Source organism: Heptranchias perlo, chromosome 37 (assembly GCF_035084215.1).
Source record: "Heptranchias perlo isolate sHepPer1 chromosome 37, sHepPer1.hap1, whole genome shotgun sequence".
Lineage (NCBI taxonomy): Eukaryota > Metazoa > Chordata > Chondrichthyes > Hexanchiformes > Hexanchidae > Heptranchias > Heptranchias perlo.
Window position 1 is genome coordinate 11,451,849 of NC_090361.1, and position 26,868 is coordinate 11,478,716.

Genomic DNA, 26,868 nt, shown 5'->3' on the forward strand with positions numbered 1-26,868 from the left:
ATTCGATCTTGTTGTGTTTTTTTTAAAGGGCTCAGTCAAAATCAATGCTGTTCTGGGTTTCTAAATCATCTTCAAACAATGACATTTTAAACCTTTGGGAAATTTAACGAATGGATCTGGGATTCAATCTTTCAAAGTGTGTATAGACTACATCGAATTACATAGAATTGTGTAGAATTTGCAGCACAGAAACACACCATTCGGCCCGTCTGGTCCATATTGGTTTATGCTCCACACGAGGCTCCTCCCATCTCCCATCTATCAGCATAACCTTCCATTCCATTTTCTCTCATACATATCTAGCTTCCTCTTTAATACAAAATTAGAACTCGTGTGGAGCATAAACACTGGCATAGAGCTGTTGGGCTGGATGATTTTTTTCGATGCTGCAAATTCTATGTGATTCTATGTAATGTCCCCTCGTTCTTGATTCCTTCATCAGAGGAAATAGTTTCTCCGTATCTACCCCATCGAATCCTTTTAACAATTTAAATACCTCGATCAGCTCACCCGTCGCCAGTGTCAGCCGGGTCTCTGACCCCAGGGTTAGCCAAGCAGGTACCAAACCTAGTCGTTCTGAAATCGTAGGCCCACTACCTGCTACGTGTTGAGAAGTGTGTTTGCCCCCGAACTGACACAAAGTGAGATCCTTTACTACAGTGTTGGTGAATGAAAGCTCAATCAAGCACAACTCACGGAACGGGGGCCATTTTAACTGTGGGCGATGGTGTCAAACGAGCAGCATCGAATTGGCCGCCCGTTATTCACCGCGACTGATTTTCCTATCTGTTGGAGTCAATGGAAGAGATGATCAGCGTGGTGTACAATGGGCGTCCAATTCGATATTGCCCATTTACACCAACAACAACTTGCATTTATATAGTGCCTTTAACGTCGTAAAAAATCCCAAGGAGGTTCACAGGAGCATGGTGATACAAAATTAGACACCAAGCCAACATAAGGAGATATTAGGACAGGTGACCAAAAGCATGCTCAAAAGGTAGGTTTTAAGGAGTATCTTAAAGGAGGAGAGAGGGGCAGAGAGGCGGAGAGGTTTAGGGAGGGAATTCCAGAAATTAGGGCCTAGGCAGCTGAAGGCACGACCACCAATGGAGCGATGAGAATCGGGGATGCGCAAGAGGCCAGAATTGCTTCCACTGCACCCACAGTTAAAATTACCCCCAATGTCTTTATAGATGTGAAAGGGGTTGGGGGGGGGGGGTCATTGAATTAAGGAAGAACTGACCCTGTAAAATCATGGTTTTAACAGTAATGGGCCACAGATAACAAACCTACTGGAATTCTTTGAAGACTCGTGGATGACAGTTTTCCAGTAGTTATAAGGCCCGATATTGCAGCTTGACATGGTCCATCGGGCACTGGACTGCAGCAGGTCCAATGTGCAATTTCAGGAGGTCAGCTCATTTAAATAATTTGAACACATTGGCTGAATATAGGGGAACGTCCTGGATGTGTGGGTGGGATATAGTGGATGCATTGGTTTTGATCTTCCAGAATTCCCTAGATCCTAGAACGGTCCCCTTGGATTGGAAGATAACAAATGTAATCCCGCTATTCACGAAAGGAAGGACAGAAAAAACAGGGAACTACAGGCCAGTTAGCCTGACATCAGTAGTCGGGAAAATGCTAGAATCTGTTATTAAGGACGTGGTAACAGGGCACTTAGAAAATCATAATATGTTTAGGCAGAGTCAACATGGTTTTATGAAAGGGAAATTGTGTTTGACAAATCTATTAGAGTTTTTTGAGGATGTAACTAGTAGGGTAGATAAGAGGGAACCAGTGGAGATAATATATTTGGATTTTCAAAAGGCATTCGATAAGGTGCCACCCAAAAGAGGGGGTAATATATTAGCGTGGATTGAGGATTGGTTATTGGACAGAAAACAGGGAGTAGGAATAAATGGGTAATTCTCAGGTTGGCAGGCTGTAACTAGTGAGGTGCCACAAGGATCAGTGCTTGGGCCTCAGCTGTTTACAATATATGTCAATGACTTAGATGAGGGGACCGAGTGTAATGTATCCAAGTTTGCTGACGATACAAAGCTGTGTGGGAAAGTAAGCTGTGAAGAGGACACAGAGAGTCTGCAAAGGGATATAGACAGGTTAAGTGAATGGGCGAGAAGGTGGCAGATGGAGCATAATGTGGGGAAATGTGAAATTATCCACTTTGGTAAGAAGAATAGAAAACCAAATTACTTTTTAAAAGGTGAGAGGCTAAGAAATATTGGTAGTCGGAGGGTTTTGGGGTGTCCTTGTACATGAATCACAGAAAGTTAGCATGCAGGTACAGCAAGCAATTAGGAAGGCAAATGGTATGTTAGCCTTTATTGCAAGGGGGTTGGAGTATAAGAATAAGGAGGTCTTGCTGCAATTATATAGGGCTCTGGTGAGACCACACCTGGAGTACTGTGTACAGTTTTGGTCTCCTTTCCTAAGGAAGGATATACTTGTTGTAGAGACGGTGCAACGAAGGTTCACTAGATTGATTCCTGGAATGAGAGGATTGTCCTGTGAGGAGGGATTGAGTAGAATGGGCCTATATTCTTTGGAGTTTAGAAGAATGAGAGGTGATCTCATTGTAATGTATATAATTCTTAGAGGGCTTGACAGGATAGATGCTGAGAGGCTGTTTCCCCTGGCTGGAGAGTCTAGAACTAGGGGATCATAGTCTCAAGATAAGGGGTCGGCCATTTAGGACCGAGATGAGGAAAAATATCTTCACTCAGAGAGTTGTGAATCTTTGGAATTCTCTACCCCAGAGGGCTGTGGACGCTCAGTGGATATTTGGACACTAAGGGAATCAAGGGATAAGGGGATAGGGCGGGAAAGTGGAGGAGAAGTTAAAGATCAGCCATGATCTTATTGAATGGCGGAGCAGGCTCGAGGGGACACATGTCCTACTCCTGCTCCCATTTCTTACGTTCTTATATCTGGTGACTCAGCAATTCTAACATGGCTCTTGGAGAAAATTTAAAGAGCTGAGGCCACTCAAAGATAAGAGGTTATATTTACACATAGGGTAAAGAAAAGATTGTTTCAGCTTTTCCAATATCTGTCAACCTTTCCAAAGGCTGCATAGAGAGGGAGAAAGAAGTGATAGTAAAAAGCAAGGTAAGGCAATCCAATGTAGAGGGACAAAATGGAGTCTACGGGTAAATTTTTTTTTATTCGTTCATGGGATGTGGGCGTCGCAGGCGAGGCCAGCATTTATTGCCCATCCCTAATTGCCCTTGAGAAGGTGGTGGTGAGCCGCCTTCTTGAACCGCTGCAGTCCGTGTGGTGAAGGTTCTCCCACAGTGCTGTTAGGAAGGGAGTTCCAGGATTTTGACCCAGCGACGATGAAGGAACGGCGATATATTTCCAAGTCGGGATGGTGTGTGACTTGGAGGGGAACGTGCAGGTGGTGGTATTCCCATGTGCCTGCTGCTCTTGTCCTTTTAGGTGGTAGAGGTCGCGGGTTTGGGAGGTGCTGTCGAAGAAGCCTTGGCGAGTTGCTGCAGTGCATCCTGTGGATGGTACACACTGTAGCCACAGTGAGCCGGTGGTGAAGGGAGTGAATGTTTAGGATGGTGGATGGGGTGCCAATCAGGCGGGCTGCTTTGTCCTGGAATTGCAGAATGGGGAAGCATGCAACCCCTTTAGATAGCTGTTGAAGTGAACATTCTGCTGCACAAAGGCTGCACTGCTTGGAGCATTGCCGGTGTTTATGCTCCACAGCCTTCATGGGGTTGCAAACCCTCCAGGATTGCCCTGAAGGCTCCAGGAATTGAAGATTAATTTCCTGGACACTGCTGCGAGCAACACCCGGGAGAAAGAATCGAGGGGCATTAAAAAAAAGTGGGGTTTTTTTCATTTTCTTTGAACTCTTTCATTCATTAGTTATAGAAATATTGGAAATGGGACAAAAAGGCTGTATGATTATACAGGGCCGTTGGGGCCCAGAGGTCTTCATAGAATCATAGAAAGTTACAGCACAGAAGGAGGCCATTCGGCCCATTGTGTCCATGCTGGCTGAAAAAGAACTATCCAGCTTAATTCCACTTTCTAGCATTTGGTCTGTAGCCCTGTAGGTTACGGCACTTCATCCAAATACTTTATAAATGAGTTGAGAGTTTCTGCCTCCACCACCCTTTCAGGCAGTGAGTTCCAGACCCCCACCACCCTCTGGGTGAAAAGATTCTCCTCAGCTCCCCTCTAATCCTTCTACCAATTACTTTAAATCTATGCCCCCTGGTCACCGACACCTTTGCTAAGGGAAATAGGTCCTCCCTATCCACTCCATCTAGTCCTGTCATAATTTTATATACCTCAATTAAATCTCCCCTCAGCCTTCTTTGTTCCAAAGAAAACAACCCCAGCCTATCCAATCTTTCCTCATAGCTAAAATTCTCCAGCTCTGGCAACATCCTCGTAAATCTCCTCTATACCCTCTCTAGTGCAATCACATCTTTCCTGCAATGTGGTGACCAGAACGGTATGCAGTACTCAAACTGTGGCCTAACCAATCTTTTATACAGTTCTAGCATAACCTCCCTGCTCTTACATTCTATGCCTCGGCTAATAAAGCAAAGTTTCCCATATGCCTTTTTAACCACCTTATCTACCTGTCCTGCTACCTTCAGGGATCTGTGGACATGCACTCCAAGGTCCCTTTGTTCCTCTACACCTCTCAGTATCCTCCCATTTATTGTGTGCTCCCTTGCCTTGTCTGCCCTCCCCAAATGCATTACCTCACACTTCTCCGGATTGAATTCCATTTGCCACTTTTCTGCCCACCTGAACAATCCATTGATATCTTCCTGCAGTCTACAGCTTTCCTCCTCACTATCAACCACACGGCCAATTTTTGTATGATCTGCAAACTTCTTGATCAAGCCCCCCACATTCAAGTCCAAATCATTAATATATACCACAAAAAGCAAGGGACCTAGTACTGAGCCTTGCAGAACCCCAATGGAAACAGTCTTTCAGTCGCAAAAACACCCATCAACCATTACCCTTTGCTTCCTGCCACTTTTCCAAGCCAATTTTGGATCCAACTAGCCACTTTCCCTTGGGCTTTTACTTTTTTGACCAGTCTGCCATGTGGGCAACTAGTCAAAAAGCCTTGTGATGAAACCTCCAGGAATACGTGCGACCAGAGTTGGCAACCCATCCCATCGGGATGGGGGAATCTCTATATGTTACACTGAGGCACTGCAACTCCCAAGAGGATTTAATACGGAAACAGTAGAGTTTATTAATGAGTTCGAAGCCACTTTTACTGATGTGGTAACATTTCACTCGTAACCCAGGTGGAATCCGACTGAAAGTCACCGGGGGGAATCACTTACTGACGTGACTGACATCGGGATACTTGTAGAAGCAGATTCCAACGGGGTGTGTTTCTTCATCGTCCCGCACACTGTAGCAAACCGTTTCCGGTATTCCTCCCTCACCTTGAATCAAAGCAGAAACAGGGATTTGAAGCTGCTGCGATATGTGGCTCAATGGGGGAAAAATCAAAGCTGTTCGGCCATGGCGACCAGATTACTTGGAAATACAGGAGTTCCTCAGTTTAACTAAAATTAAGGAAAAGAAAATGTTGGAAACATACAGTGGGTTCATCAGCATCCTTGACAATTAATAAACTGAAACAGGTTATTTAAATGCTCCTCCACCTGCGCTCTCAATATGACTATAGTGGGAATGGATTAGTAACCCACAGGCTGTGAGTTCAAATCCCACCATAGCAATTCATTTACTTCAATGAATCTGGTAATTTGTTGTCTAGCACCAGAAAAGTGACCACGAAAGCTGGCGGATTGTTGTGAAAACCCGTCTGGTTCACTGGTGTCCTTCAGGGCAGGGAACCCGCCGCCCTTACCCAGTCTGGCCTACATGTGACTCCAGTCCCACGTAGTTGACTCTGAAGTGGCCACTCAGTTTTTCATAAAAGAATTGCTACGAACCACTGGTTCAAGTAGAAGGTCCAGCACCACATCCTCAGCAAATGTGACCTTGCTAGCATCTCCCACCAATATAAAAAAAAGCAATGAATTTTTAAAAATATTCAATCTCGGGATGTGGGCATCGCTGGCAAGGCCGGCATTTATTGCCCACCCATTGTTGCCTTGAGAAGCTGGTGGTGGGCCGCCTTCTTTTGGTGGTTGGATGCAACTGAATGTCTCGCTAGCCCAATTCAGAGGGGCAGTTAAGAGTCAACCGTTTTGGCATGGGACTGGAGTCACATATAGGCCCAGGCCGGGTAAGGACGGCAGGTTTCCTTCCCTAAAGTGATCCAGTTGGGTTTCCTTCCCTAAAGTGATCCAGCTGGGTTTTTACGACAATCCGACAGCTTCATGGTCACTTTTACTGATACCGGCTTTTTATTTCCAGGTTTTTTTTAGCTGAATTCAAATTCTCAAACTGCCCTGGTGTGATTTGAACTCACGTTCTCTAGATTATTAGTCCAGGCTTCTGAATTACTAGTCCAGTAACATGACCACTACATGACTGTACCCTTTCGAGACTGACGGCTAGAGACAGTTTCTAGTCTATCACAATCCTGTTTTGGCTCAGCGGCAGCACTCCCACCTCTGATTCAGAATGTTGTGGGATCAAGTCCCACTCCAGAGTCTTGAGTGCAAAATCTAGGCCGACACTCCAATGCAGTAGTGAGGGAGTGCTGCACTGTCAGAGGTGCCGTCTTTCGGATGAGACATTAAACCAAGGCCCTGTCTGCCCTCTCAGGTGGACGTAAAAGAATCCCATGGCACTATTTAGAAGAAGAGCAGGTGAGTTCTCCCTGGTATCCTGGCCAATATTTATCCCTCAACCAACATTACCTGGTCGCTATCTCATTGCTGTTTGTGGGATCTTGCTGTGCGCAAAATGGCTGCCGCATTTCCTGCATTACAACAGTGACTACACTTCAAAAATACTTCATTGGCTGTAAAGCAATTTGGGACATCCTGAGGTAGTGAAAGGCGCTATATAAATGCAAGTGTGTGTATCTACCTGCTATTAATACCGCAGACTGTCACAGCTCAAAACCGTTCACTGCTTTCGGTTCCCATTGATTTTTCTGCTAATCTCTCCTTGCACTAAATTCATTCTGAAAACATTTTTCCACCATTAGTTTAATAAGAATAAGCTGCAGTGGATGAGGCTCTGATCTGATGTTAACAATAGTTAAATGAATACAACTTCAGGGAGCTGTACCTGCCGGTTTAAAACACAGAGGATGATGAAGATGAAGACGCCCTGGAAACTGTTGATGATGGTGAATAAATAGGCCATCGCCACGGTTTCTTCCCCAAAGTAGAACAACCCGAGAATCCAGGTACAGCCCAGGATAAACACCTGCGCAATGGCTTTAAACGTCAGCATCCTGCAACGAAGAGAGATCAGTGCTTCAGACGGTGACCGTCACTGAAAAGTTCACTGAGAAACACAAACTGCGCTGAAAGAAGTTGAGATACTTTACATAAAAATACAAGCTGAGCCAAGTTGGAAAGTTCTGTGCGGAACATTTGGAATAGGAGGAGGCCATTCAGCCCCTCGAGCCTGCACTGCCATTCAATTAGATCAAGGCTGATCTGCACCTCAACCTCATTAACCCGCCTTTGACTCTGGATGCCCTTACCGAACAAAAATCTATCGACGTCTATCTTGAGAGCTCCAATTGACCCCCAGCATCCCCAGCCTTTTGGGAGGGAAGTTCCTGATTTTCACTCCTGAATGGCCTGGCTCTAATTTTAAGATTATGTCCCCTTGTTCTACATCCCCCCATCACAAGAAACACTTTCTCCGTATCTACCCTGTTGAATCCTTTGAACATTTTAAACACGTCCATTAAGATCAACCCTCAATCTTCCAAACTCAAGGGAATACAAGCCAAGTTCATGCAGCCTGGCCTCATAATTTAACCCTTTAACCCCCAGAAACATTTCGTTAGGTTTGAGGAATCTGTTGCTGGACATGTGATGACCCACCACGGTCACTTCAATCTGCTGCCTTATTGTGGGTCTGCAATTAGAAAATACATCAGGGTAGAGCCTCCTCGGGGGGAGAGGGGGAATATGGTCAGGGAAGAAAGGTGAAGGAAAGTGTTAACCAACAACAGCGTAATCAATGGGGCGGGGGGCGGGTGAATCTCGCTGGGGGGGTTCTCCCGATTGGTTGCTGTGACCTCGGCAGAAGATCGGCAGAAACCCCGTTCACCTGAGTATTCAGAGTTTCTGCTCATCTTCCGTTGAAGTTGGGTGTCCGATCGGGCGAGACACCCCATATTCCCAGCCCAGCAGGGTAAAAATAAAGAGGTTTATCAACTCCCACTTCCAGCCTTGATGGCTGTTTCCCCTCCAGCTTCTCTAGAAAGTTCCAGCTAGTATACATAGAATTACATAGAATGCACAGCACAGAAACAGGCCATTCGGCCCAACAGGTCCATGCCGGTGTTTATGCTCCACATGAGCCTCCTCCCACCCTTCATCATCTAACCCCGTGAACATATCCTTCTACTCCTTTCTCCTTCATGTGTTTATCTATCTTCCCCTTAAATGTATCTACGCTATTCGCCTCAACTACTCCTTGTGGTAGCGAGTTCCACATTCTCACCACACTCTGGGTAAAGAAGTTTCTCCTGAATTCCCTATTGGATTTATTAGTGACTATCTTATATTTATGACTCCTCGTTCTGGTCTCTTCCACAAGTGGAAACATCTTCTCTGTGTCTACCCTATCAAACCCTTTCATAAACTTGAAGACCTCCATCAGGTCCATACCTCCTACTTGGGGAATTTTTCATGTGACCATATCTCTCCTAGTTTAACCCCCAGCGTTGTTACGCATTTTAGACAGATGATAGAAAAAAAAAATGTGAAGAGAAACTGGTTATTCCCAGGACATGGAATTGTTGCGTGTTGCCAACTTTGTTTATGTGGAATGGCCTCATTCCCCTTTACCTCTCCAATTACGTGAACTGACACTGACACTGAGCAGCCCTGAGCAAGTTAGTTCTCCTTACCATCAGCCAATTCCAACACTATTTGGCACTTCAGTCTTTCCGTCTTGCGGATGAGACTTTAAACCGAGGCCTTGTCTGCCCTCTCGGGGCCTAAAAGATCCCACGGCACAATTTTGAAGAACAGCAGGGGAGTTCTCCCTGGTGTCCTGGCCAATATTTATCCCTCAACCAACATCATCAAAAAACAGACTATCTGATCATTATCACATTGCTGTTTGTGGGAGTTTGCTGCGGGCAAAATGGCTGCCGTGTTTCCTACATTACAACAGTGACTACACTTCAAAAGTACTTCATTGGCTGTAAAGCACATTGGGACGTCCTGAGGTCATGAAAGGCGCTATATAAATGCAAATTCTTTTTTCTTTTACTTGCCTCATGTCTTTAATCTTAGATACTTCAGGATTTAAGTTATGAAGCTGATCCCTCAATATCCAGAGGATTGTCAGGAACAGAATCATATTGATCTGCGGCAGAATCAGAATTGGGAATTCAGTTTCATGTCATTAGCTGAGCTGTTTAGGAACAAGCCAAAAGACGAATCGGCTGAGCAGCTGAACAGGAGATCGATGGGATTTTACCCCCACGTTCTCCCTCAGGGTGAGGGGTTGACTCAGAACAGCAAGTTCTGGGAGAATGGAACATCTACTCCTGGAGTTCCCGTGGGGATTCTCCGGTGGGAGATTGATGGAACCTCTGGAGAAATGGTGCAAACGGCTGAAAAAGGCTCTTTACCCCATTTCCACAAGGGTTCTGCCACCAAAATCATCAGGAGAACCCCATGGAGACTCACAGCCCTGAAGTCTAACTCCCAGATCGTGCGGCATTATTGAAAATAACTCAAGGACCGAACTTTAAGAACTTTTGAGATTTGTAACATTATTGAGCGTAATGATGGAAATTAGTTTAATTTGCATTATAATTATAATAATGTTATAGTCCAACTTTAGCTTTAGATGAGCAGTGGTGCCAACCCATTGAATTACAGGCACTCTTTAACACGGCCCATATATTGGCACGTGTTGTACTCGGGCTCAGAACCCCCAGCACTGGAGAACCAGGGAGTGTTTCACCTCATTATGGTCTGTATTTCACAGGTCAGTAGGTGAGGGCTGTGATCTGCGGTTCCTGTGACAAAGAGTCCCCCAGAAGAACAGGACGGGAAATGGAGAAGCAATTTAATCCTCCATCCAACAAAATTTTCAAGATATCCTCTCATTTATTTTTAAATGATACACACGGGCACACACAAGCGCACAGGCACACGCACACATGCACACACACATGTACACGCACAAGCGCACAGGCATACGCACGCACACACGTACACACACATGTACACACACAAGCAACAGACATATGCACAAACGCGCACACACAGACACACGCGCACACATATACGCACACACACGTAAACACACACATGTGCACATACACGCACACAAAAGTAAGCTGAGTGGCAGAGAGGTAACGTTTCACAGTGAGGTTAATTTTAAAGGGGGATGAGCCAATTATAAATCCAGCATCACAAATCCAAATATTTATATTAAGCGATTACCACAATGATCAGAGAGACTGGACCAAGGAAGCTCCACACAAAGCCTCTCTCCGTCTTCAGCCAACAGCTGTGATACAAACAGAAAAGAATGGTGTCAGGGTTGGCTCAGTGATGATGTCAGCCTTGGTTTAGTGGCAGTCCATTTGCCTCTGAGTCAGAGGATTATGTGTTCAAGCCCCACTCCAGACACTTGAGTGCAGTGCTGTCGGAGGTGCCGTCTTTCAGATGAGATGTTAAACCGGGGTCCCGTCTGCCCTCTCAGGTGGATGTAGAAGAGCAGGAGAGTTCTCCCTGTTGTCCTGAACAATATTTATCCATCAACCAACATCACTAAAACAGATTATCTGATCATTTTTCTCATTGCTGCTTATGGGACCTTCCTATGCGCAAATTGGTTGCTGAGTTTCCATACATTACACTAGTGATCAGACTTCAAAAGTACTCCATTGACTGTGAAGCAGTTTGGGATGTCCTGAGGAGATAGTTAAATGCAGTTTCTTTCTTTCTAAATGATTAGAAAATATTGAGTAGGCTCCTGGGCAAATCATTGATACTTGTTGGATGGTGCGACTGTCTGAAGGAGATCAGTTTAAAAGGACTGTGGAATGGCAGCATACATTGGCTCCAGTATTAACATGAACCAGCAGTCTCTATTAGGTGAGACTCAAGCAACCCAACCTAAGGGCTGATACAGTGAGAGTGCCCCTTGGTAGTGCACCCCACATTCTGGGGAGTGTGCCTCACAGTGTAGATGCTGAGAGGTTGTGTCCCTTGGCTGGGGAGTCGAGAACTAGGGGGCATAGTCTCAGGATCAGGGGTTGGCCATTTGAGGCTGAGATGAGGAGGAATTTCTTCACTCAGACGGTTGTGAATCTTTGGAATTCTCTACCCCAGAGGGCTGTGGAGGCTCAGTCGTTGAGTATGTTCAAGGCTGAGATCGATGGATTTTTGGACTCTAGAGGAATCAAGGGATATGGGGATTGGGCGGGAAAGTAGAGTTGAGGTCGAAGATCAGCCATGATCTTATCGAATGGAGGAGCAGGATCGAGGGGCCGAATGGCCTACTCCTGCTCTTATTTCTTATGTTCTTATGTAAATCAGGCGAGATTGTATGAATTGGTGAGAATGTGGAACTCACTACCACAAAGAGTAGTTGAGGCGAATAGCATCGATGCATTTAAGGGGAAGCTAAATACGTACATGAGGGAGAAAGGAATAGAAGGATATGTTGATAGGGTGAGATGAAGAGAGGTAGGAAGAGGCTCGCGTGGAGCATAAACTATGAGAATAGGGGCCGAATGGCCTGTTTCTATGCTATAAATTCTATGTAATTCTATGAATTGTGATGAGCTAAATTCAGTGGTCTGAAACTTTGCTCTTTTCTGACTTCCAACATGCAAGGGCCTCTATACCAATTAATTTAAATCAATCTCGTCCAAATTGGCCTCAAGCCAAAATCAGCACTCGAGGGATTTATTGGCCTGATGCCTGGGACTTGGCTGCTAAAGAGTCTATTGGACTGTTTAGTGCTGAATCTGAAGTTTGGTTTTCTGTTACTTTTTAGATATCTTTATCCGTACTCTCCTTGTTACATCAATTCCTGCTCTTGCTCAGCCCATTTTTTTTTGTGTTTGCACTGCAAGGCTGTTCTTCCCAAACAATTTATCTCACAACAGTCCTGCTGACAGCTGCCGTCTGATTTAAGCAAGAAAATTGCTGAGCAGAAGAATCCCTTTGGGTTCTCCAAGATCGAGATGTGGAAGAGGAGTTCCTTTCTATATCTAGTTTGGGGGTCCAAAGGTTGTGCACTGGTTACAGGCTAAATTTACGAAAATCACACTGGAAACTAATCTGACACATGTGGGGATTGGGTTATTTAAGAGGATGGTAGCAATGCACTCACACATTGTATGGTGAATTGTGTTGCTCACCATGCCCCTCACAAGGAGCTTCTAGTACCTGCTGAACATTTAGTGGGGCTCAAACCCATGCTTGTTCGTTGTCTACCAACTAGTGATTGTCCTTATTAAGGGTTTTGATAAAGTAAATAAAGAGAACCTGTTTCCACTGGCAGGAGGGTCAATAATCAGAGGACACAGATTTAAGATAATTGGCAAAAGAACCAGAGGGGAGACGAGGAGATGTTTCTTCACGCAGCGAGTTGTTATGATCTGGAATGCGCTGCCTGAAAGGGCGGTGGAAGCAGATTCAATCATAACTTTCAAAAGGGAATTGGATAAATACTTGAACAGGAAAAATTTGAATGGCTATGAGGAAAGAGCAGGGGAGTGGGACTGATTGGATAGCTCTTTCAAAGAGTCGGCACAGGCACGATGGGCCGAATGGCCTCCTTCTGCGCAGTATTGGGGTCAATTTGGGGACAAAGCGGCTCCAAGATGATATGCCTGTTGATGGAAGTTCTTGACTGCTCATCGATCTGCTACATGGGCCAGGCAGGTCCTCAGTACTGCTCGACCAACCACCTGTCTCACTCATGGAGGTGGAGAGCTGTCAGTGGGCACTGGGATTTTTCCCACTCTGCTCCAAGTAACCATGTAAGTCAAGGCCCTATTGTGTACAGTGATCCTAAATGGCCAAGCAGTAGGAGTCTCACCAGTCAACTGCTCTGGTGAACTGGACCCTTTGAACTGGCTGAACTCCAACAGTTCCGCTGTGATCACCAGGAGGCCCTTAAGCTTTGACTCTCCCAACCTCCACCTAAGCTCCCTGGATTTAGGTAAGTGAGATGTATCTCTACAAGGAAAGAGTGTGCACTTCTTATTGGACAAAGAGGTACTCTATGGGTTGGTGTAGATTTCCCAGCTGCTTGATTTGGAGATTCCAAAACACGGGTTTCCTCATGTATCAGACACCCCTCTGAATATAAAGAGCTTTTCGGGATGATAGATAGACAGATAGGTACAGTTATTATCACAGAGTGCTTACTGAGTTGGTGATCCGTATCCTTCGGGATATATTGCTGTTGAAATGCCCACTATCAGTGCCGCTACTCCATAGCCACACGGGTACATGTATCTCCTTCTTATGTAGCGTGAATAGGAAGCCTTTACTTTCCTCATGTTCCTGACCATGAGGAAAAGCTGCAATCCTTCGAAACACATCCAGGTGAAGGCTGCCAGAAACAGGTAATGTAAAAACCCAGCAATGATTCCACACAGCGTCTGAAACAGAAACGGAGGTTTAGATACTGGATCACAAGGGAATTATTGGTTAAAGGGCCATTATCAGTGTCTCAGGCTAACGGGCTTATCAGGCAAAACCTTCTGTAAAGTTCCATTGCATTAATTAATAGTAAATTTAGAATGTACCAAGAAATTCTCAAACTTAACCTTGGCTATTAAACAGCCTCAGAAGCACCAAGACAGACATGTAAGGGTAGGCACATGTAGATTATTAAATAGAATAAGCTAATTGGCATTGCGCAGAATATAATGAGAGTTTAAAACACACTAGAGGCACAGAACGGTTCCAGACATGATGTGGAGATGCCGGTGATGGACTGGGGTGGACAAATGTAAGGTGTCTTACAACACCAGGTTATAGTCCAACAGCTTTATTTGAAATCACAAGCTTTCGGAGCTTTCCTCCTTCGTCAGATGAGTGTAGGAGGATTCCATAAAGGTACAGCATATATAGTCAGAGAACAATGCCTGGTGATTACAGATAATCTTTCCAACTGCCCGTTATCTCACCTCGGCAGAGATATAATCAAAGCAATCAAAGGACTGGAATGGTGTTCAGACAGAGAAACATTGCATACAAGACTACTGAATACGCAATCGGTCAGAACACAACGACAGAGAGAGAGAGAGAGAGAGATACACCCGAAAGGCAGAGAAAGAGAGAGAATGACCAGTTGTATTAAAAACAGATAACTTTTTTCGCTGGTGGGGTTACATGTAGCGTGACATGAACCCAAGATCCCGGTTGAGGCCGTCCTCATGGGTGCGGAACTTGGCTATCAATTTCTGCTCGACGATATTGCGTTGTCGTGTGTCTCGAAGGCCGCCTTGGAGAACGCTTACCCGAAGATCGGAGGCTGAATGTCCTTGACTGCTGAAGTGTTCCCTGACTGGGAGGGAACCCTCCTGTCTGGCGATTGTTGCGCGGTGTCCGTTCATCCGTTGTCGCAGTGTCTGCATGGTCTCGCCAATGTACCATGCTCTGGGGCATCCTTTCCTGCAACGTATGAGATAGACAACGTTGGCCGAGTTACAGGAGTATGAACCATGTGCCTGGTGGGTGGTGTCCTCTCGTGTGATGGTGGTATCTGTGACGATGATCTGGCATGTCTTGCAGAGGTTGCTGTGGCAGGGTTGTGTGGTGTCGTGGACGCTGTTCTCCTGAAAGCTGGGTAATTTGCTGCGAACGATGGTCTGTTTGAGGTTAGGTGGCTGTTTGAAGGCGAGTAGTGGAGGCGTGGGGATGGCCTTAGCGAGGTGTTCGTCGTCATGGATGACATGTTGAAGGCTGCGAAGAACATGGCGTAGTTTCTCAGCTCCGGGGAAGTACTGGACGACGAAGGGTACTCTGTTGGTTGTGTCCCGTGTTTGTCTTCCGAGGAGGTCTATGCGATTCTTCGCTGTGGCCCGTCGGAACTGTCGATCGACGAGTCGAGCATCATATCCCGATCTTACGAGGCATTTTATCACAGAGGAGGGGAATGTGAAGAAGTCACTGGAGATAAGAGATACATTTTCTTTGCAATGAAGGTGTGAAGAGATAAGCCATCAAAGGCACAGACAACAAAGGATATCAGCTATGTCAATAGGAAGCACACAGGGAGGTTGAGATGACATAATGATACCGACATTTGTCCTATGTAATGAAACACATAAGAATTCAACATGAGTCTCAGGGCACGAAAAAGAAATGGGGAGCTCTTCAATCGGTCTCTGACGCTGGCGTAAGCAGCAAAGACACCTCCTGATGTATGTGAGTATTATTGGTACGTATATCTCATATACATTGCAGGTACTGGATAAGCAGATATTTCCTCCAACTAAATATAAGGAAGATCGAAGACATTGTCGTCAGTCCCCGCCACAAACTCTGTTCCCTAGCCACTGACTCCATTCCTCTCCCTGGCTACTGTTTGAGGCTGAACCAGGCCGTTCGCAAACTTCGTATCCTATTTGAACCTGAGATATGCTTCCAATCCCATATCCGCTCCATCAATAAGACCAGCTACCTCCATAACATTGCACGTCTCCGCCCCTGCCTCAGCTCATCTGCTGCTGAAACCCTTATCCATGCCTTTGTTACCTCTAGGCTTGACTATTCCAATGCTGTCCTGGCCGGCCTCCCATCTTCCACTCTCCGTAAACTTGACCTCATCCAAAACTCTGCTGCCCGTATCCTGACTCGCAACAGGTCCCCGTTCACCCATCACCCCTGTGCTCGCTGACCTACATTGGCTTCCAGTCCGGCAATACCTCGATTTTAAAATTCTCATCCTTGTTTTCACATCCATCCATGGCCTCCCCCCTCCCTATCTCTGTAACCTCCTCCAGCCCCACTACCCTCCGAGATCTCTGCACTCCTCCAATTCTGGCCTCTTGAGCATCCCTGATTTTAATCGTTCCACCATTGGCGGCCGTGCCTTCAGCTGCCCAGGCCCTAAGCTCTGGAATTCCCTCCTTAAACCTCTCCGCCTCTCTACCTCTCCCTCCTCCTATAAGATGCTCCTTAAAACCTATGTCCTTGACCAAACCTGTCCTAACATCTCCTTATGTGGCTCGGTGTCATATTTTGTTCAATAACGCTCCTGTGAAGCGCATTGGGATGTTAAAGGCGCTATATAAATGCAAGTTGTTCTTGTAAGGGGCTGTGCTTTATTATCTCATTGACTTGATTTAATGAAGAGTATTTTCCAGATGTTTCAATGTTTCCCTGCTCCTCGAACTTGTATTAATGGTAAAGGATGTTTGACAATATCCTGTAATACCTCCATATAAGGGCAATGGGGATATATGACAATATCCTAGATAAACCCAACACTAAATACAATGGCATCACTAACTTCATTCCCTTGAGGTGATTCTATCAGTAGCTGAATCTTAACATTAATTTGGATTGAACAGTATGACATCCGATAGATTGGGTGAACTTTGATGATTGTGCAGAAACTCAACATATCACACAATAAAATATCATAATCTGTGACATAAATGTTGGTGGTTCCTATCAACACCTAAGCACACACCTGCAGAGGCAGAGCAATGGAGGCAGAGATGTCGAGAACCAGGAGTGGAATACCAACCTTCTGTTCACTCCATGAATTATACGTCACCAAACCACCAGGGAGCAGTGTTTCCCTTTCGTGCTTGGGTGTACAGCATGGTAATGGGTGGAGTGTGTGGAGGAGAATCAAGTGGGGATGATTGCATGCTAGAATGCAGCCAGTCCAATTTTCCAATGGTTAAATTAAATGGATGGAAAATCGGATGGGCTGCCTTGTAGGCGTACAATCCTTCCCTAAAATGTGCTCAGGTCCTAAAGAGGAAAATCCGAGCCCAGACGTTCCAATCCGAATAGTTCCCAAACCATTTATAATATATTCAATTGTAAACAATTTTACAACACCAAGTTATAGTCCAGCAATTTTATTTTAAATTCACAAGCTTTCGGAGACTTCCTCCTTCCTCAGGTACATTTACCTGAGGAAGGAGGAAGTCTCCGAAAGCTTGTGAATTTAAAATAAAATTGCTGGACTATAACTTGGTGTTGTAAAATTGTTTACAATTGTCAACCCCAGTCCATCACCGGCATCTCCACATCATAATATATTCAAAGGATTGTATTTATTTCACTTGTTTCAAAAATAACAGAGTTACGACAATTGTGGGAAGGACTATAACATTATTGGAGCGAGATTCAAAATAAAAGCCCAGAATTTAAACATGTCCATATAAGCAGAATCTGATGGTATCGCTAAATACTGAAGCAGAGGTATTTGGTAAAGAAGGAAGCAGATGAGTTCATCTTTTGTTCAGTTTTATATTCCTTGGTCCTCATGACTGAAACTCATATCCTAAACACATGGGATATTTGATATTTTGCGTAAACGCAGTTTTGAAAGTAATTACATATTCACCATTTTTTCAAATCATTGCCTGTCCTACTCTTAAGCATGAAGGAAATGCAGAAGGAACTTTAAGACAAAATATGACTTTGTGCGACAGTGTAAAACGGGTGACAGCGAATCGGCTATGGAAATGGAAATAAAAATAGGGAGATTTGTGAAACGGGGTGACCAATTCACCATCACCCGTTTCACACCATCGCACAAAGTCAAAATCTACCCCATTGGTTCTGAGAACTAAAAGGACTGAAATGACCGTTAGCAGAAAATGAATCTAAAACTACTGGAGAAATTTATACAAAGCTGAAACAGAAATGTTTATTTGACGTTTTACCTTCTAAATCTCAACTCCTCAATAATAATCACTTTGTAAGTATTGAACTCCTCGGGCTGTCAGCGACCACTGAACAAGATCTTATAGAGTCATAGAAAATAGGAGCAAGAGTAGGCCATTCGGCCCCTCGGGTCTGCTCCGCCATTCAAAATGATCATGGCCGATCGTCTAACTCAGTACACTGTTCCCGCTTTTTCCCCATATCCCTTGATCCCTTTAGCATTAAGAATTATATCTATCTCCTTCTTGAATATATTTAATGACTTGGCCTCCACTGCCTTCTGTGGTAGAGAATTCCACAGGCTCACCAACCTCTGAGTGAAGAAATTTCTCCTCATCTCGGTTCTAAATGGCAGACCCCGTATCCTGAGACTGTGACCCCTGGTTCTGGACTCCCCATCCACAGGGAACATCCTCCCTGCATCTAGTCTGTCCAGTCCTGTTAGAATTTTATATGTTTCGATGAGATCACCTCTCATTCTTCTAAACTCTAGTGAATATAGGCCTGGTCGACCCTTCTCACCTTGTTGCTGGTTCTGTTAATTCCGATTAGAAAGAGCAGCTCCGCCAGGGACAGGGTGATGCACAGGTTGGTGTGGACGGTGCTGGTCAGGTCAGACTTTGAAGCGCAGGGCAGAAGGTGAAGGTGATAATAGCGAGTCCCAGGCACACCAGGGATGTAACTATTCCCATGTAGGTGATGATAGAGAGATTGCGGTAAGAACAGGTCGGCACCTAATGCATCCAATGGGAGAATTAAATGGAATCCAATGCAAAAATGGCAGAAATATCAGTGCTGACAAATAACGGCTTGGCTGGGACATCATTGAACTGCAAATAACAGCGAGCTGCTCAAACAACTGTCAGTATGTATCTCTATCTCTACACAAAGTTTCTTCCATCAACGAGCTGCCCCAGATTAAATCCCCAATTGATTGATTGGCGTGGAGTCCAATTGCACCCAGAATGTGCCCAACACTGGGTGGGTTTTTGCCGAGATGAAGTTACGCTCAAGTTTCCGTGCAAACTCATTAGCATAAACCAGTAGGTAAAATCTCCCATGAATCGGCGCAATCGAACAACGTAATCGAACCTGATCCATTCGTGGCTGAAACTGGGCCAATGGGACCTTAAGGTGCTAGGGTGGGGTGTATAAAAGGGAAGGATAAAAATATATTCCCCTTCAGAGTGAGGCTGGAGACCGCAAGGTGAGCAGCACTTTTCTCTCTGTCATGCAAACTTTTTAAAACTTTACACAAAGGGAGGAAGTTATGCTTCAGTCCTAAAGGGCCTTGGTCAGATCCCATCTGGAGACTGTGTTCAGCTCTGAGCACTTCACCTCAGACAGGATACATTGGCCTTGGAGGGGGTGCAGCGCAGATTCACCAGAATGATACCGGGGCCTAGAGAGTTAAATTATGAGGACGGGTTGCATAAAGTTCGGTTGTATTCCCTTGAGTTCAGAAGGTTGAGGGGTGATCTAATTGGGCTGTTTAAAATGATAAAGGGATTTGATTGACCAGATACAGAGGTGCTATTTCCTCTGATGGGGGAATCGAGAAGACGGGGACATAATCATAAAATTAGAGCCAGGCCGTTCAGGAGGGAATTCAGGAAACACTTTTTCACACAAAGGGTGGTAGAAATCTGGAATTCTCTCCCCCAAAAGGCTACGGATACTTGGGGACAATTGGAGCTTTCAAGACTGAGATCGATAGTTTTTTGTGAAAAATTATCTGACAAGGTAGAACAACGAATTACTTTACTTCTTTCAATTTAGTTTACTGTATTCGCTGCTCACAACGCGGCCTCCTCTACATTGGGGAGACCAAAACGCAGATTGGGTGATCACTTTGCTGAACACCTCCGCTCTGTCCGCATGCGTGACCCTGACCTGCCGGTCACTTGCCATTTTAATTCCCCTTCCCACTCCCACTCTGACTTCTCTGTCCTCGGCCTCTTACACTGTTCCAGTGAAGCTCAACGTAAGCTTGAGGAACAGCAGATCATCTTTCCATTAGGCATTTTACAACCTTCTGGACTCAACATTGATTTCAACAACGTCAGGTCATAAAACACTGCGCCCATTTTTTAGGACAGCAAGTGCTGGTAACGGTTCTGCTGCTGCCATTTACAGCTACTCCTGACCGATCTTTTGTTTCTTTACCTGTCCCATTACCACCCTCATTGTTGCCTTTCACCATCATCCCTTTTGTCATTTAATCACTCGTGCCCTCTATCCTATCATAGACTTTCCCTTTTGTTCTTTCCTCCCTCCTCTCCCTCTCCCCTCCCCCTTTCCCAGGCTCTGTACTTGCTTAAAAACTTTAACTCTTTTAACATCTTCCAGTTCTGACGAAAGGTCTTCGACCTGAAACGTTAACTCTGTTTCTTTCTCCACAGACGCTGCCTGACCTGCTGAGCTTCTCCAGCATTTTCTGTTTTTATTTCAGATTTCCAGCATCCGCAGTATTTTGCTTTTGTCATAAATACAGGATAGTCTTAAGAACTTAAATAGTTGCCTTCGACAGCCTTGCCCAGCGTCGTCCTTGAAATCGCAGTCGGGATTGTTCTTGATAATCATTTTGTGGAGGAAGTTTAAACCTTTTACGCAGAGATTCAACAACAGCAACTTGCATTTATGTAGCACCTTTAACGCAGTAAAACGTCCCAAGATGCTTCACGGCAGCGTTATCAGACAAAAGTTGACTTTAAAAGCCAAAACGGAGATATTAGGACAGGTGACCAAATGCTTGGTCAAAGATGCAGGTTTTAAGCAGCCTCTTAAAGGAGGAGAGAGAGGCGGAGAGGCTTAGGGAGTATGATACTCCGGGCTGGATTTTCCTCTGTTAAACCGCCCAAAATCAGATGGGAAAACCAGCTGAAAATGGGATGGGGGGGAATCTACTGCTGGTTCCCCGCCATTGCCAGCACCAATGGAAATTTTCCTCCCCCACCCCGCCCAGCAGGAAACTCAGCCACCTGACCCTTGGCCAGACTCTCCACAAATTCTCTGCTTCTAAGGAACTGCGCTCCATCATAAACCACTGTTTATCGAGAGATCAGAACATTGAAAGGAAAAGAGGGTTACAAATGTACCGACTGGAAATATAATATCACAACCATAAACCACACTGGTATGAACATACCCTCCTGAGACAGTGCAGTAAACCTCCCTTGCATTTTCAGTACAAAACTTATGAAAAACCAATAACAATAAAGTATAAACATAATGTGATACCTCAACGTTAAACCATGCCATCAAAACGGCAAAGCTCGAGAGGTGGTAACATGTGCAGGTCGTGTGTGTTTGATTGAACCCTTGCAGCATGCAGCCTTTGGAAGACCAGTAACTTGCCTCTGCCGTGTGCTTCCAGTAGGCACACACTGGCTCGGTGCCGTGCTCATATTCCTGCAAAACACCAAACGAACATTTGTCAGCTGCAGTTACCAGACTATCGTCCAGTGAACATTCACCTTGTACCCAGAGAACCCCTGAGACACAGGGAGATCGTTTCTCTGAAAGTCCATGGCTTAGAAATAAATTTATAGAGCGCCTTTCACAACCTCAGGATGGTTCCAAAATGCTTTACAGCCGATGAAGTACTTTTTGAAGTGTAGTCACTGTTGTAATGTAGGAAACACGGCAGCCAAAATGCACACAGTAAGGTCCCACAAACAGCAATGTGATAATCACCAGATCATCTGTTTTCTAGTGATGTTGGTTGAGGGATAAATATTGGCCAGGACACCGAGGAGTACTCCCCTGAATAATAAGAACATAAGAAATAGGAGCAGGGCAATCCTGCCCCTCGAGCCTGCTCCGCCATTGAATAAGATCATGGCTGATCTTCGATCTCAACTCCGCTTTCCCATCTGATCCCCATATCCCTTAATTCCCTTAGTGTGCAATTGGAGACGTCATTGGCATAAATCCTATCAACCTCAGTCTTGTATATACTCAATGACTGAGCATCCACAGCCCTCTGGGGTAGAGAATTCCAATGATTCACAACCCTCTGAGTGAAGACATTTTTCTTCATCTCAGTCCTAAATTGCTGACCCCTTATCTTGAGCCTTAGTTCCAGACTCTCCAGCCAGGGGAACCAGCCTCTTAGCATCTACCCTGTCAAGCCCTCTAAGAATTTTATACCTTTCAATGAGATCACCTCACATTCTTCTAAACTTCAGAGAATACAGTCCATTCTACTCAATCTCTCCTCAAAGGACAACCCTCACATCCTAGGAATCAATCTAGTTGTAAGATTCTCAAAATTCACAGATCCCCCAAAACTCAGAGAAAAACCCTAAAGAAAAGGACTTTGGACTCTTTTCTAACCATTTCAGGGTGATGAAATATTGAGCCTAACAGAGGGTGATTCAAGGTCAAAAACCAAGATTTGGTATTTTAAAAAGGCATGTTTGGGCTTGTAAAGGAAAAAAGGCTGCAGCAGGAGTTGGGATCAACCTCTGTAATAGACGGTTTGAGTATTGGAGTTAATCAAACTGTCTGGGGAACTGTGTGACCTCACTCAGCCCCTACCAGACATTTACATTCAAACAATAGACCCACGGAAGAGCAGTCCCCACCCAAATTACAGGACCCATCCAAAACATGCATAAAACAAATCCAATCACCCCACTCCATAGAAATCTCAGGCCCAGTCAGTAAACTTGAAACCTGAGCACAATGACTACAATCAAGCAAGAGCTCAACACCTCATGAAACCATCCCGAAACCACTTCACGCATTTCATAAACAAGTTACTCTTAACGAGCCAGCCAAAATCTTACAATAAACCGGGTCAGATTTGGCACGCAGATAAGGAGGCTTCAATTAGTATAATTGAAGGCCCTTTTTTCTCAAGCAGTGCAGTTCAGCCAGGAGTTCGACAGCTCGGGAGACGACAGTTCAACAAGGCGAGGGGGCAACAGAAAGAAGTTTAACAGAGAAGGTCATCAGCTCTAGAAGCAGGCCGACACACAAGAAGAACATAAGAACATAAGAAATAGGAGCAGGAGTAGGCTAATCGGCCCCTCGAGCCTGCTCCGCCATTCAATAAGATCATGGCTGATCTGATCCTAACCTCAAATCTAAATTCATGTCCAATTTCCTGCCCGCTCCCTGTAACCCCTAATTCCTTTTACTTCTAGGAAACTGTCTATTTCTGTTTTAAATTTATTTAATGATGTAGCTTTCACAGCTTCCTGGGGCAGCAAATTCCACAGACCTACTACCCTCTGAGTGAAGAAGTTTCTCCTCCTCAGAAACCAGAGCAACACCCCAGTGACCATCAGACACCTCGCGGCAACAAGGGCCTTACGAAATAACAACCGAATATTACCACCAACTAATCGGGTAATATTGGGCCATCGCGACCAAAGAAAACCAACTCGGGAGAAAACCGAAGATCCGCAAAGTTTCCACTCTACAATCTATTCCTGACTTACCCCTGTCAAGGATTCATTTGGTGAGCACTATCTCTGGTCCTTTAGAGTCCAACTTAGCTAGTAAAGTGGGATTGGGAGGGGTGAGGTATCTTTCTACTGTAATTTCCCTCGTGTGTACCAAAGTGTTCCCCATTTTATTAGAGTGTTAAGATTGTTGTGTTGTATTTTCTCTCTTGAATAAAGATCGAGTTTCTTGCACCAAAACCAGTTGCCTGCTGCACTTTTGTCACAACCCCCAAATAAGTCCAAGGTCTAGAACCAAGGGAGTGGGAGCGATTCGAACCGCTCAGAAGTCAGAGGTGAAGCTGACACACACCGTGTACCACCCCCTACAAACATCAAAGGCGAACAGGTAAAACCTGTTCATTCACTAAAGGATAAGTGAGCTGATCTTATCCAGTTGATTTCTTTGTTTGTGTTGCTCAATGCTTCCTCTTTTACTCTTGTATTTCTTAGTGACCTGGGGTTTAGTCTGATCAGAACATGGGCATTAGATATCAGCAATAAATGGGCGTTAGAACATGAAAGATTCCTCCTCTTCATATCCTGCTAATCACACAAGGTCTGGTGAGCAGACTGTATTCGCTGAGATTACTAGTACCTGCTCTCTCTCTCTCAGTGGTGTTGTTATTTGCTCGTACTGCCAAAAGGGTGGGCTGAGGGTGAACAGAGGCTTCTTGGAACTCTGCACTTACACACTCTAATGTTTCAGTGCATGGACGGTCAATAATTTGCACTTTCTTCTGCATTAATAAGCTTAAGCTCATCCAAAACTCTGCTGCCCGTTTCCTAATTCGCACCAAGTCCTGTTCACTCATCACCCCTGTGCTCGCTGACTAACAATGGCTCCCAGTCCACCAATGCCTCATTTTTAAAATTCTCATCGTAGTTTTCAAATCTCTCCATGGCCTCGCCCCTCCCTATCTCTGTAACCTCCTCCAGCCCTACAACCCTCCGAGATCTCTGAACTCCTCCAATTCAGGCCTCTTGCACATCCCCGATTCTCATCGCTCCACCATTGGCGGCCGTACCTTCAGCTGTCTAGGCCCTAAGCTCCGGAACTCCCTCCCTAAACCTCTCCGCCTCTCTACTTCTCTCTCCTCCTTTAAGACACTCCTTAAAACCTACATCTTTGACCAAACTTTTGGCCACCTGTCCTAATATCTTCTTATGTGACGGATAGGCATGTATAGATTATTAAATAGAATAAGCTAGTTAGCATGACATCGAATTATAATGAGCCATTATTTGTTGTCAAAATAACGGTGAGGTTAATTACAGTTGCTGTTATTTTTGCCCAAATGCGACAACAACTTCAGGCGAGGGGCAGATGTGCAGTTAAACACGGAAATCCAGAAGTTGCTGTCCGAGAGACACTGCTCTACCATTAGCTTCGTGAAAACGGCATCGCGCTGTCTGCCTCACCATTGAAATGCATTGAAAGGTGTGAAGTCGCTGTATTTGTGCACTAGATACAAACTAAACTCGCCAAAGAAAGTTAAGTCTTGTCCATTTCAGTCTAAGTAACCCTTTTAACGATGCGACAATAGTTAATTGCTACCAGTCAACCTCTCTGGCACTGAAAATTAACTATTACAAGTGTGAAGTCTCATTCCTTCAGGTTTTAATCTAATCTTTCTTTCTGTCTCTAACGGGGCAGTGAGGGAAACAAGATATCTGGAACCTGAGCGAACAGGACAAGCAACTGTGTATCTCCTTAACCGATCAGATTGAAGGATTGAGAAATTAACAGCACAAGGCCTGAGAAGGAAGTGTAAATTAGAGTGGGTGAATTCAATGTCAAGTTAGGTACAGAAAGAGAAATAGAGAGAAAGAAAGATTGGATTACGAGAGAGAGAAAATAAAGTGACAGAAAGAAAAAGTTTTTATAAAAATGTAATTGAAAGATTTCTTTTTAAATGTCCAACAATTAAAACCTGAAGGAATGAGACGCCACACTTGTAATAGTTAATTTTCAGTGCCAGAGAGTTTGACTGGCAGTAACTAACATTTATCACATCGTTAATAGGGTACTTAGGCTTGAAATGACTTGACTTAACTTTCTGTGACGAGTTTAGTTTGTATCAATCGCCAAATACAGGAACTTCACACCGTTCAATACATTTCAATGGTGAGGCAGATGGCGAGATGTCATTATCACGAAGGTAATGGCATCCCAGACAGCAACTTTTGGATTTCCGTTTAACTGCACATCTACCTTCGCTTGAAATCGCTGTGCGATTTGCAAATAAATAACGGTGAGCGCCATTCGCTGCACCGATATTTTGACAGCAAATTCTGGGCCATTGTAATCAACACGTTCAACGCTGTTTACTGAGTCCAAGTGCCTCCAAGCTTTCCTCATAACTCCAACTAAGGGTCATCCTCTTGGCCCTTCTCTGCCTCGAGTGCTTGAAGGTTGCATCGCAGTAATAGTTGGCCTTAAAGGCCTGACTCCCACGCCCTTCGACCATGTGGGACTTCTTCTCCTGCTACTCCTGTTTCAGCTCCTCCAAAGTGTCTTGTAAGGAGACTCGATACTGCAGCCTTGTTGCTGCAAGTTACCTCAACAACAAATTACATTTATATAGCAGTAAAACATCCCAAGGCATTTCACAGGAGCGTAATCAGATAGAATTTGACATCGAGCCACATAAAGAGATATTAGGTGACCAAAATCTTGGACAAGGAGCGTCTTAAAGGAGGAGAGAGAGGAGAACGGGTTTAGGGAGGGAATTCCAGAGCTTAAGGCCTGGACGGCTGAAGGCACGCCCGCCAATGGTGGAGCGAAGGAAATCGGGGATGGACAAGAGGCCAGAATTGGAGGAACGCAGAAGCCTCGGAGGGTTGTAGAGCTGGAGGTGGTTACAGAGATAAGGAAGGGCGAGGCCAGGGAGGAATTTGAACACAAAGGTGAGAATTTTAAATTCAACGCATTGCAGGACCGGGAACCAATATAGGTCAGCGAGTACAGCGGGGTGCTCTGCTCACCATTTAACTCTGTCAGATCCTTCTACTGTTTTACTAGCAGCTTCAATTGTGTAAAACTTATATAAATGTAAAAGTACATTACTATGAGGCACTTTACAGCCTTCTGGCCTCAACATTCAGTTCAACAACTTAGATCATAACGACCGCTCCCATTCTCTCGTGCAGCAAGTGCTGATAATGGTTCCACTGTAATCATTGATAGCTCCCCAGACCCATCTTTTGTTTATTATCCCGTTACCACTCCCTTTTGCCTTGCCTTTTGTCATTTAATCACTCCTGCCCTCCACCCGATCACAGACCTTCCCTTTTGTTCTTTCCTCCCCTCTCCCACCCCCACCCCCCTCCCCCGACTCCCTCCTTCTTCCTTTGCTCTGCATTTGCTTATAAACTGTCACATC

The 26,868-nt window shown here is 44.9% G+C and overlaps 1 protein-coding gene across 1 annotated transcript; it reads right to left on the minus strand.

Annotated features, from left to right (window-relative positions):
* Positions 1 to 711: 711 nt before the first annotated feature.
* Positions 712 to 25,844, minus strand: LOC137304245 (adhesion G protein-coupled receptor E4-like). Its single transcript, XM_067972799.1, is given in 10 exon segments — positions 712 to 786; positions 5,358 to 5,462; positions 7,228 to 7,396; positions 9,407 to 9,498; positions 10,590 to 10,656; positions 13,536 to 13,771; positions 18,552 to 18,644; positions 18,647 to 18,763; positions 21,270 to 21,440; positions 25,698 to 25,844. Coding segments are annotated over 10 exon segments (1,272 nt in total).
* Between the last annotated feature and the right edge of the window lie 1,024 nt (positions 25,845 to 26,868).